This window comes from Scyliorhinus canicula, chromosome 26, assembly GCF_902713615.1.
Source record: "Scyliorhinus canicula chromosome 26, sScyCan1.1, whole genome shotgun sequence".
Classification (NCBI taxonomy): Eukaryota; Metazoa; Chordata; class Chondrichthyes; order Carcharhiniformes; family Scyliorhinidae; genus Scyliorhinus; species Scyliorhinus canicula.
This window is the reverse complement of record NC_052171.1, coordinates 6,896,816-6,910,292: the sequence shown is the minus strand read 5'-3', so window position 1 is coordinate 6,910,292 and position 13,477 is coordinate 6,896,816. Positions and strand designations below refer to the sequence as shown.

The window sequence follows — 13,477 nt, the reverse complement described above, 5'->3', positions numbered from 1 at the left end:
GGGGAACCTCCAGGTGATGTTCTTCCCATGTATCGGCTACCCATGTCCTTCTGGATGTTAGAGCTCATGGTTTGGAAGGTGCTGTCTAAGGAGCCTTGCTGGGTTGTTGCAGTGCATCTTGGGAAGGTTGCTACTGTGCCTCAACAGTTTAAAGTAGTGAATTGTGTGGTGACCAATTGGGCTGCTTTGTCCTGGATGCTGTCGAGCTTCTTGAGTGTTGTTGGGAGCTGCACTCATCCAGGCAAGCGGAGAATATTCCCTCACACTCCTGACGTGCCTTGGAGATGGTGGACAGTCTTTGGGGAGTGGGGAGATAATCACTTGCCACAGGATTCTTGACCTCTGACCTGCTCTTGTGGACACAGTATTAATATGGCTGGTCCAGTTAAGCTGATTCAAACCAAGAGGATTTCGAGGTGTTTTGTTTGGCAGGATGGACGTGGAGAGGATGTTTCCCTCTTGTGGGATAATCTGGAACTCGGCGTCCCTGTTTAAAAATAAGGCATCACCCATTTCAGACAAAGATGAGGGAAAATTCATATCTTTGCCGTCAATACTAAAGCCAGGATGTTGATAGTGGGAAATTTAGCGATGGGAACGCCATTGAATATATTGGGCGATGGCCAGATTAGTTGCGATGGCCAGTGCCTGGTGCCACGTGTCAGCCCAAGCCCAGTACTGTCCAAGTATTGCTGCATATGAACACGGATTCCTTCAGTATCTGGGGAGTCACCATTGGTGCTGAACACTGTGCAGTCATCCTATTTTGCTGCTAATCAAATAACCAAGTAAACTAAATTAAACAAACGGAAGGACAAATTAAAGGGGCAGCCCCTGAAAGCGTTACTAACTTAAAACAAAAATAAATCACAATGAAACTTCAAACATCAAACCAAAACGTGATTGAGAGGGTCGATAAGGCACCCCTGTCACCCTGCGGTGTCCATCGCTTACGGAAGGCATCGACAGTGCTAGTGGACACCGTGTGCTCCAACTGCAGGTACACCAGACTGCGAATGTAACCACAGGACAAGGGCAAAGAGTGGCCCCACGTCTGACATTGTGATTAAAGGAAGGATGTTATGACCCTGAGGAACTCCTGCACTGATGTCCCACAACTGTGTTGTGCTGGCTATGACTTCAACCTCTGGAGATTTTTCCCCCAGACAGTCAAACGCTCCTTGACGTCAAGCAGTCACCCTCATCCCACCTCTGCAGTTCAGCTCTTTTGTCCATGTTTGGACCAAAGTTGCAATGATCAGGAGCTGAGTGGCCCTGCTGGACCCCGCACTGAGTGGCAGTGAGCAGGTTATTGTTGTCTCACTCAATAGCACTTCTGATTGCACTTTCCATCATTCTGCAGTCTGGTGGGGCGGACATTAGCTGGGTCGGATTTGTCCTGCTTTCTGCGGACAGGACATACTGTGGCAATTTCCCACATTGCCGGGTAGCTGTACTGGAGCAGCTTATGAGGAGCGCAGTTAGGTCTGGAGCTCAAAACTTCAGTACTATTGCCAGAATATTATCAGGGCCTTCAGCGATCCTTAATATTGTGTGGGTGAATAATGGCGTGTGGGGATCTCCGGAGGAGACCGAGATGGATTATCCATTCTGGCTGAATAAACCAGTATGCTCCAGGCCAGGCAACATCCTGGGAAATCTCATCAGTATTCTTCAGTGGTGACCAGAATTGTATGTGGTATTCCAAATGTAGCCTGAGGAAGGTCCTGGACAGCTGCAGCATGACTTTTTTGTACTCAATGCCCCATTCGAAGACCGGATGCCTTCTTGACCTCCTTATCCACCTGCGTTGCCACTTTTAGCGATCTGTGGACCTGTACACCCAGATCTCTCTCATGTCAATATTTCTAAGGGCTCTGCCATTTACTGTTGAATTCCCACCTGTATTAGATCTTCCAAAGTGCGTCACCTCACATTTGTCCGGATTAAACTCCATCTGCCACCTCTCTGCCCAAGTCTCCATCCCATCTATATCCTCTGACAATCCTCTTCACCACCCGGAACTCCAATCTTTGTGTCGTCCGCAAACTTACCAATCAGACCAACAACATTTTCCTCCAAATCATTTGTATATACTGCATATAGCAGAAGCCCCAGCACTGATCCCTGCAGAACACCATCAGTCACAGCCCTCCATTCAGGAAAGCACCCTTCCACCGCTTTGACTGAGCCGGTTCTGTATGCATCTTAACAGCTCACCTCTGATCTCGTGTGACTTCACCTTTTGTACTGCCAGGAGGGACCTTGTCAAAGGCTTTACTGAAGCCCATGTTGACAACATCCACCGCCCTTCCTTCAATCATCTTCATCAGTGCCTCAAAAAACTCCATCGTTAGTGAGACACTATCTCCCCTTCACAAAATCAGGCTGCCTATCGCTAATAAGTCCATTTGTTTCCAAGTGTGAGTAAATCCTTTCCCTCAGAACCTTTTCCAATAATTTCCTTACCACTGATGTAAGGCTCACCAGCCTATAATTTCCTGGATTATCGCTTCTTAAACAAAGGAACAACGTTGGCTATTCTCCAGGCTTCTGGGGCCTCCCCTGTCGCCAATGAGGATACGAAGATTTCTGTCAAGGTCCCAGCAATCTCCTTCCTTGCCTCAGCTCCGGGGCTTGTAATTCCCCTCTCCCAGCTCTCCATAGCTGGGCATGAACTTATTTTCAATTCCATTGTGTCCTTCCTTTTTGTTTCAAACCCATGTAATTGTGACAGAGAGGAGCTGAAATATCACTACCTGCCTATCACACAAGGATAAGTGGGAGAGTAGGTTTGCAAAGATGACAGACGGAGTCTGTTAAAGGATATGGACAGGTTAATTGACTGGGCAAAAATTTGGCAGATGGAGTACAAGTCGGAGAATGTGAACTTGTCCACACTGGCATTAAGAATAGGAAAGGATTATACTCGTTAATTGGAGAGACATTGCAGAATGCTGTGGCACAGAGGGATCAGAGTGTCCTGATAAAGGAACCACAAAAGATTAGCTTGCAAATGCAGCAAGCTGTGAAGGCGGCAAATTGTTTGGGGAATGCTACATACAAGTAAGTTGTACGGAGCGATGGTGAGACCGCATCGAGAGTACTGGGATATCATTGCATTAGAAGCAGTTCAGACAAGGGTCACTTGACTAATTCCTGGAACGAAGGGGTTATCTTACAAGGAAAGCGTGAACTATTTCGAAGAATGAGATGCGATTACTGAAAGGACGGACAGTGGACAGGCAACGGCAGGTATTCAAGGAACAAATAGGAGAACTCCAAAAATTGTTGATTTTTATTTGGTGCAAGAGTGGAAAGGGAACTGTGGCCAAACCATGGCTGACAAGGGAAATTAGCGATGGTATTGATTCAAAAAAGAGGCATACAAATTATCAAGAAAAACAAATAGACCAGAGGATTGAGAAGAGTTTAAAATTCAGCAAAGGCAGACCAAGGGATTGATTAAGAAGGGGACAATGCAATATGAAAGTAAGCTGGCGGTGAACTTAAAGACTGACTGTCAAATTGTCTATAGGTAGTAAAGAGAAAAAGATTGATAAAAATGAATGTAGGCACCTTACAGTCAGAAAGGGAGAATGCGTAATGGGGAATGAAGAAATGGCTGAGGAACTAAATTCATACTTCTGTCTTCACAAAGGAAGACATGAATAACGTCCCGGAAATTCTGAGTAACACAAGTTTTAGTGAGGAGCTGAAGGAGATTAGTATCAGCGGAGAAATGGTTTGGAGAAAATGAATGGGGTTGAAATCTCCAAGGCCTGATAATCTTCATCTCAGAGTACTTTAGGAAACGGCCCTAGAATTAGCAGATCTATTGGTCGTCATTTTAAAAAATTCTTTGGACTCCGGAATGGTTCCTGCAGATTGGAGGGAAGCTAACATAGCCCCATTATTCATAAAGGGAGGTAGAGAGAAAACAGGGAACTGCAGACCAGTGAGCCTAACGTATGGAGCAAGGAGGTTGCTGGAGTCCATCATCAAGGATTTCATGGCACAGCATTTGGAAAGCAGTGGTGTAATCAGAGGAGTCAGCATGGATTCACAATAAGGGAAATCATGCTTAACAAATCTACCAGAATTCTTTGAAGATGTAGAGTTGACCAGGGAGAACCGATGGATGTGGTTTATTTAGACTTTCAGAAGGCTTTCAACAAGGTCTCACATAGCAGGTTACTGTGTGAAGTAAAAGCGCATGGAATTGTGGGTAGTGTCTTGAGATAGATCGAATGGAAGCAGACAGGAAGTAAAAAGTTGGAATAGGTATTTTTCTGATTGGCAGACAGTGACTGGTGGGCTACCGCAGGGATCTGTGCTGGGACCCCAACTGTTCACATTGTATATTATTGATTTGGATGAGGGAACTAAACGTATTATCTCCAAATTTGTAGATGATACAAAGTTGGATGGAAGGGTGAGCTGTGAGGAGGATGCGGAGATGTAGCTGTGGGATTTGGACAGAGTCATTTTACTGCATCGGCCATGCACATGCCCACACAATGTGTATAAATGTGAGGTTATTCACTTTGTAGCAATAACAGGAATGCAGATTATTTGAAGAGATGTAAATTGAGAGAGGTGGATACTCAGCGAGACCTTGGTGTCCTTGTGCATCAGTCGCTGAAAGTGAGCGCGCAGGTACAGCAGGCAGTAAAGGCAAATGGTATGTTGGCCTTCATAGCGAGAAGATTTGAGTACAGCAACAGGGACATTTTACTGTAATTGTATCAGGCATTGGTGAGGCCACACCTGGGGTATTGTGTGCAGTTTTGGGGTCCTTATCTGAGGAAGGATGTTCTTGCGATGGAGGAAGGGCAGCGAAGGTTTACCAGGCTGATTCCTGGGATGGCGGGACTGTCATATGAGGAGAGACGAAGTCGGTGAGGATTATATTCATTGGGGTTTAGAAGAGTGAGAGGGGGATCTCATAGAAACTTATACAATTCTGACAGGATTGGACAGGGTAGAATCAGAAAGAATGTTCCCGATGGTGGGGGAGTCCAGAACTAGAGGTCAGAGTTTGAGGATAAGGGGTAAACCTTTTAGGACTGAGGTGAGGAGAATTTTGTTCACCCAGAGAGTGGTGAATCTGTGGAATTCTCTCCCACAGAAAGTAGTTGAGGCCAAAATATGTAATTTCATGGAATTAGGTATAGGTCTTGGGGCTGAAGGGATATTTGGGGGGGGGGGGGGGGGGGGGGGGGGTCCTTGACCAGGGTATTGAACTTGATGATCAGCCATGGTCATAATGAATGGCAGAACAGGATTGAAGGGCCAAATGGCCTCCTCCTGCTTCTATGTTCTCTGTATGTTTCTATGTATTTTATTGAAGCATACAAGATATTGAGGGGAATTGACAGGATTGGTTCTCAACAGCTGTTTCCCCTGATGTGAGAGATCAGAACGAAGGGACACCTTTTAAAAATAAGGGATTGCCGTTTAAGATGGAGGTGAGGTGAGAAGGTTGTTTGTCTGTCGAATGCTCTTCCCCAGAGACCAGCGGAGGCTGTGACTATTTTTACTGCTGAGTTAGACAGGTTCTTGATGCACAAGCGGGTCAAAGGTTTCCGAGGGGTAGACAGGAAAGTAGAGTTGAGGCCACAATCAAATCAGCCATTGTCTTATCAAATAGTGGAGCAGGCCCGGGGGCCCAAATGGCCGACCCCTGCTCCTAATTCTGGTGTGCGTTTGTGTTTGAATCACTGGTGGCCACCTAATTCCACTCGCTTGCCCATCATCAGAATCTTCTGGTTGTGCTGCGCTCGTTCGACATGGACTATTCCATGCCAATTCCATGCACTAGCCCAGGGACCAGGATTTTGTTTTGAAAGCAATTATGCTTCTTTGTCGCTCAGAAAATCTAAACTCATCAAGAACAGCTCTCCCAAAACACATTTAAATGGCTCCTGTGATGGCAGTAAAACCAAAGCTCAGGTAGGGAAGCTTCAATGTTTCCTCAGCTCCCTGACCTACTACCTCTGTCACAGGGGGATGGGAACTTGAAGACAAGAGAAGGAACAAGAATAGGCTGAAGTTAGGAATTACAGGTGAAGGAAGCAAGAGATATAATGCAATGAAAATGAAAATCGCTTATTGTCACGAGTAGGCTTCAATGAAGTTACTGTGAAAAGCCCCTAGTCGCCACATTCCGGCGCCTGTCCGGGGAGGCTGGTACGGGAATCGAACCGTGCTGCTGGGCTGCTTGGTCTGCTTTAAAAGCCAGCGATTTAGCTCAGTGAGCTAAACCATCCCCAGGTTTAATTAATTGGGTCTTTTGAAATAAATTAGAAATGAAGAGGAAAGGTGAGGATAAGGTTGAAAGATAATGTTTGAACAAATGAGAGAAAGTGAGAAATGCACAAAATATGACAGGGAAAATAAGAGAGAAAAACAAAGATGGAATATCAAAGAGCTGGAATAGGAAATGAGGAATGGACAGGGGTAATGGGAAAGGGGAAGAGGAGAGTGAAATAAACAAGGGAGAGGGAAAGAAAGAGAGGGGGAAAATAATGAGGAATGCAATAAATGGGAAGATATGAAAGAGACAAAAAGTGAAGAGGCTGGGGTGGGGGTCAGAGAGCATGAGGAGCAACCAAAGACAAATCAACATTGCACGTGAACAAAGGCATGCCGAAAGTCACATTGATGAGCTGGAGTTTAAAACTCTTGCATAATGGACTTGGTTACACCGAGAGTATTGGTAGTGATGAGTAAAGACAGCATTTAAAAACTATACTTTATTTTACTGGCTCTTATATTTGAAACATTAGCCGTCCATAATCTAGTAGTTGGTACATTCACTCAACCATTTATAGAACATAGAACATAGAACAGTACAGCACAGAACAGGCCCTTCGGCCCTCGATGTTGTGCCGAGCAATGATCACCCTACTTAAACCCACGTAACCCGTAACCCAACAATCCCCCCATTAACCTTACACTACGGGCAATTTAGCATGGCCAATCCACCTAACCCGCACATCTTTGGACTGTGGGATGAAACCGGAGCACCCGGAGGAAACCCACGCACACACGGGGAGGACGTGCAGACTCCACACAGACAGTGACCCAGCCGGGAATCGAACCTGGGACCCTGGAGCTGTGAAGCATTGATGCTAACCACCATGCTACCGTGAGGCTATTCAATCTGTCATTGACTCTTGGCACCAACAAAGACCACCAAATCACGTCAACCGTCATGCTCCATGTATAAAGCAGGTTATTGCACAAGACTAGATGGGTTATACACACACACACAGACATTGTCGAGCCCCAAAAGGTCAATCAACTCATAACTTGAATTTGCTCGATGAAAGTTCAGCCAGTGCCGTTGAAATGTTGTGCGAAGTTGAGAGGAGTACGTACCGCTATTCCCACAGTCTGCACACGAGATTAGCTCCTCACGTTTCTTCTCTCGATTCTGCTCTTTTGTACCCAGACAAAACCCACAGATTGGAATTGGCTCTGCACGGGGCTGTTGACAGAAGAAAGCAGAAGTTTATTCTCAAGAGCTGCGATTCAGCACATACGTCAGTGGTGCCAAATAGAGCGCCAACCTGGTGCTTATAAAGAGATAAATACAGTCAACTAACTCAACAGCTCAAGTCGAAGTAATCTTTGCATAATAGTCCTGGACACACACCTGCTCTTTGTGACGGTTGGTATAGGATGTGGATGGCCCACCGAGCGTGGCAGACAAACGCCCGCCCACTCAAGACGCGAGGCTCAGGTCAACAGCTTCTGAAACCAACAAAGTCCCCCAAGTGGCTCATCAACCCAAAAAATAATGCTGCAGTCAATGATCAACTTGCTCGCTCCTGTTCCTTTTTTGTGGTCTCTCCATTATCATTCATATGTTAATCAAATAAACATTTAAGACATAAACAAAACTGCCAACTGGTTAATCATATCAAGACACAGGTCTGTTCTGAAACAGAAGAGGAGGAGTTTGCGAAAACAGACTCTGGGTCTGAAACAGTGACCATGTCACAGTGGCTATCTGCTCCATTTGACAGCACCTCTGCAAACTCCAAATGCTGATTTAAACAGTGTCAAACCCAGGTTTGTGTTCCTCACAGTAAGACTGTCCAATGGGGAAAGTTTTGTCAAAGGAGGAAGGCTTTTCAAGCACATCCATCTCACTCTTGGCCAGTTGAGCTGTCAGGATTTAATCATCTGCCTGCTTCTTGATAATCACATAGTCATCCATCAATCTGCAGGGAGTGGATTAAGAGCTTCCAGGGTTAGAGCAAAGGTGCTTGGAACGTTACTGTGCTTTGAAAGACAAATAATAAACACACCGTTCCTGAAGGCAAGCTTCCAGAAATGTGAACACTGGTGAGAACATCTTGGGGGTAACGTGCAACATCACAAACCAGTCTCCATAGTCCCTCTCTACTGACAGGTGGCTAATCCCACACTATGTCAGAGGTGTTCCCATAAAATAGAAATGACTGACAGATTTGAGGGTTGAATGTTGGCCAGGACACTCTGAGAATTCGCCTCGGAAATAGCGGCGTGGGATCTTTTACATCCACCTAAGAGGACAGGCACAGGATCCTAGTTTAAGGTCTCAACACTGAGACTCCCTCAGCACTGTATTGTAGTACCAGCCGTATTTTACTTTCCAGTCTCTGGAGTGGGATTTGAACACACAACCTTCTGACACAGAGGCTACGCTGCTCCCGCTGAGGGTATCTTAACTCAAAGATCATGTTGCTGTTCTAATCATCACAGGTCAAGTTCACTGAACTTCACATTCCGACCTCAGTAATCAGTGTTGTAACAAATTTAACCCATGGTATTTGCAAGCATAAAACCTTTAGCCCTGCCCATTTACAGCTTTGACCCCTTAACATCTTTCACTTTTTCTTTGTTTATTCGCCTATACACTACCTACTGTTTTCCCTTTCAAAGTCCATTCCGTCTCCTGATTTAGTGGTGCTCCTCCCAGCTAGTTTCACACATTCACCTGCTCAGTCACATTTCCCACCTCCTTCCTCCTGGTACCAATCCTTCAATATCGGGTTAGCAGTCTGCCTTATTCATACCCGAGGGCAAACACTGACAGACCAAATGAATCACATTTAAGCTGTCAGTCATCCCGTCGTCACGGGTGGAAGAAAAACCCAATTTTTTAAGTCGGAATCGAACAAGACAACATCCAATGTATCGATACGTTGATTCATCAAAACATGCCCAGAAAACATATCGCAACCAGGTGAGGGGTGAACTGGCTGCCCTCCACTCACAACAAAAAGGTTAAGTTTCTTTTTCCTGAGGATATGCCTTTTTCAAATCAGGATGGATTTAACTATTTATGCAGCAGCAATACAGAGCTAATCAAACAATTATTTCCTGGGTTAAAGAAAAAGCAAATTTCTTAACCACCAGACCAGAGAGGGTAAATATTAAAAAATGCAACAACAAGACACCCGCAGTTGCAAGAAGTATGTACACATATGCTCAAGCCGTCAGGAGTCATGTCAATGCCAGATTCATCAGTCGCATTCACAAGACAGCCTCGAACGTCACCCAAGCACAACGCAACGCCATCCGCGCTCTCAAGGCCAAACGCAACATCGCCATCAAACCAGCACACAAGGAGGGGCCACCGTCATACTGAACAGAACGGTCTACTGCAAAGAAGTATACCGACAACTCAACAACCAGGAACACTACAGACAGTTACCCGCAGATCCAACCAAGGAACACATCCAACAACTCAACAGACTGATCAAGACCTTGAATCCAGATCTTCAGAGCACCCTACGTGCTCTCATCCCACGTACTCCCCATATTGGCGATCTCTACTGCCTCCGGAAAATACACAAGGCCAACACACCAGGCCGTCCTATCGTTTCAGGCAATGGGACCCTGTGTGAGAACTTCTCTGGCTACATCGAGGGCATTAGAGATAGAGAAATACAGCACAGAACAGGCCCTTCGGCCCACGATGAATCTTGAAACCCAAGGTACGCCCAGCTTCTGTCGCGACACGATGGATCTCCTACAGAAACTCAGCACCCATGGACCAGTTGAACCAGGAACATTCCTCGTCACAATGGACGGCTCGGCACTCTACATCAGCATCCCCCATGACGACGGCATTGCTGCAACAGCCTCAGTCCTCAACACCGACAACTGCCAATCTCCAGATGCGATTCTGCAACTCATCCGTTTCATTCTAGACCACAACGTCTTCACCTTCGACAACAAGTTCTTCATCCAGACGCACGGAACAGCCATGGGGACCAAATTTGCACCTCAATATGCCAACATCTTCATGCACAAGTTTGAACAAGACTTCCTCACCGCACAGGACCTTCAACCGACGTTATACACCAGATACATCGATGACATTTTTTTCCTTTGGACCCACGGCAAAGAATCACTGAAACAACTACACAATGACATCAATAAGTTCTATCCCACCATCAGACTCACCATGGACTACTCTCCAAAGTCAGTTGCATTCTTGGACACACTCATCTCCATCAAGGACGGTCACCTCAGCACTTCGCTTTACCGCAAGCCCACAGATAACCTCCCGATTCTCCACTACTCCAGCTTCCATCGTAATCACATTAAAGAAGCCATCCCCTATGGACAAGCCCTCCGTGTACACAGGATCTGCTCAGACGAGGAGGAGCGTAACAGACATCTACAGATGCTGAAAGATGCCCTCGTACGAACGGGATATGGCGCTCGACTCATCGATCGACAGTTCCAACGCGCCACATCAGAAAACCGCACCGACCTCAGAAGACAAACATGGGACACAACCGACAGAGTACCCTTCATCGTCCAGTACTTTCCTGGAGCGGAGAAACTACGACATCTTCTTCGCAGCCTTCAACACATCATCAATGAAGATGAACATCTTGCCAAGGTCATCCCCACACCCCCACTACTTGCCTTCAAACAAACCATTGTTTGCAGCAAACTACCCAGCCTTCAGAACAGCGGCCACGACACAACTCTGCCATGGCAATCTCTGCAAGACATGCCAGATCAACGACTTGGATACCACCATTACACATGAGAACACCACACACCAGGTACGCGGTACATACTCGTGCGACTCGGCCAACGTTGTCTACCTCATACGCTGCAGGAAAGGATGTCCCGAAGCGTGGTACATTGGCGAAACCATGCAGACCCTGCGACAACGAATGAACGGGCATCGCGCGACAATCACCAGGCAGGAATGTTCCCTTCCAGTCGGGGAACACTTCAGCAGTCAAGGGCATTCAGCCTCTGATCTCCGGGTAAGCATTCTCCAAGGCGGTCTTCAGGACGCGCGGCAAGGTAGAATTGCCGAGCAGAAACTTATAGCTGAGTTCGTCACAGGAGTGCGGCTTCAACCGGGACCTGGGATTCATGTCGCATTATATTCACCCCCCCCCCCACCATCTGGCCTGTGCTTACAAAATCCTACCAACTGTCCTGGCTTGAGACAATTCACACCTCTTTAACCTAGGGTTACCCCCTATCTCTGGATCTGTAATGATTTGATTATCTGCAAATGCTCGCATTCCAAGCATTGTCTGGCATCTTTGAATCAGTCTATATATGTTTCTGGAACATACCTCTCCATTCACCTGAGGAAGGAGCAGTGCTCCGAAAGCTAGTGTTTGAAACAAACCTGTTGGACTTTAACCTGGTGTTGTAAGACTTCTTACTAAAAAATAAGGACACGAAAACTTCAATCAAAAACACTGAAGACTATATGGTTTACATGTCCTGAGATTGTCTCTTTTGGTGAATTTGGTTTCACTGTTTTTTTATGGATGCAATCAGATTCAGAAATTTTGCAATTACTCCAAGATGTTGGTTTGAATCAGGTAATACATATGTTCCGAGAGATAACAAAAGCGAGAGAGAGAGAGAGACACTTTCAGCCTGCTTCTTCTGTTAATGTTTTTGTGCAAGTTTCTGCGATGGCTACGAGAGCCTGGCCTGTTGTACTTCACTCAGTGTATTTCCGAGGGCTTTTGGCTCTGTCCGTGGCAGTCACTGCTTCAATATCCAGCACTTTGCATTTTATGGTCTCGGAGTTTCAGTGGGTCATCTCTTGTGGCATCTTATGGAACTCCAAGCCGTTTCTGTAGATTTCTACACAATATCCCAAGCTGTATTCTTGATATTTGCACATCGTTAACCTATATCACGTATAATAATTGACAGATTATAAATTATTCAGTATGCACATGCATGACCAATGGAAGGCTAATTGTTTTGGAACGGGCATTTTACAGCCTTCCTTAATGTGGAAGGAAATTTAAAGATGGAATAAATGTTGAAACTTTCCCCGCCAGCATTGAGAATTGATTCTGGTCTCTATCACAATGGGCTGCTATGGCATTGGTAAACGACACTATCCATTATGAACAGCAATTGAAGAGTTGCTGCCCAGTTGCCCATGACCAAAGGAAAACACATTGCCACAAGTATATAGAGACTGAGCAGAGGTACAGATCGAACAAGTGAAGAGGACGCTCAATAGAGTGCAGACCTCTGCCATGCTGTGTTAATTCAAGGGTACTACAACTGCACAGCTCTTACTGGAGGCTTTTCACTTCCTGCTTGATGCTCTGTAACTTTCTCATTAGCATCTGCCCATCCTGGGAAGTGATGGACTGTTCCCAGAGTTGTTTCTCACTTCTACACTGAACATGGTCTGTTGTGGCACCTCCTTCCACTGCTGCTACAGTTAACAACGTTGCCCCAAGAGTGACTGTTTCCCTCTCCAGCGGGCTTTTTTTTCTGTCATCTGGTCATTTCTTTATCTTCTCCCTCTTCCGTACTTGTCCAACTAATCTGCAGGCACTCTGGTCGCAGCAAGGACTTCCCATGCATTGATCCCAATCAACTTGAAGTCACACTTGCAGACATCCGTGTACCACAGGCATTGGCAACCTGTTGGTCTTGTGCTGATGGAAAACTCACCACTGAACATGTCTTCAGGGATTCAGATCACACGACCCAGCCAACAAGTCGCCGCTGACCTAAGAGGGCAAACATGTTGGGGATGCCTCCCTGCTGGTGTCCTTGCTGGGAGGTGCCCCTTATTCATCTGAGGCAGTGGAGGTGGAAACAGTTCAGCCATTTTTCTTGGCTTGCCTCGCCAACGCAAAGGAAGGTGCCAGGAACACCAGGCTGGCACACACACACAGATAACAATTTTGCATTAGCTGTGTGGCACGGCGACGCAGTGGTCAGCGCTGCGGCCTCACGGCGCCGAGGGCCCGGGTTCGATCCTGGCCCCAGGTCACTGTCCGCGTGGAGTTTGCACATTCTCCCCACGTCTGCGTGGGTCTCACCCCCCGCAACCCAAAGAGGGATGGTTTAGCTCAGTGGGCTAGACAGCTGGTTTGTGATGCAGAACAAGACCAGCAGCGTGGGTTCAATTCCCGTACCAGCTTACCCGAACAGGCGCCGGAACGTGGCGACT

The 13,477-nt window shown here is 46.4% G+C and overlaps 1 protein-coding gene across 2 annotated transcripts in view; it reads right to left on the bottom strand.

Moving 5' to 3' along the window:
• The window catches only part of LOC119957451 (histone acetyltransferase KAT6B-like), a 179,328-nt gene that overhangs the window by 93,606 nt on the left and 72,245 nt on the right, over nucleotides 1-13,477 (bottom strand). For both annotated transcript variants that reach the window (XM_038785526.1, XM_038785527.1), the window contains exon 3: nucleotides 7,387-7,495. In XM_038785526.1, coding sequence (XP_038641454.1) covers nucleotides 7,387-7,495 — 109 coding nt within the window. The remainder of the gene's footprint in view (nucleotides 1-7,386; nucleotides 7,496-13,477) is intronic.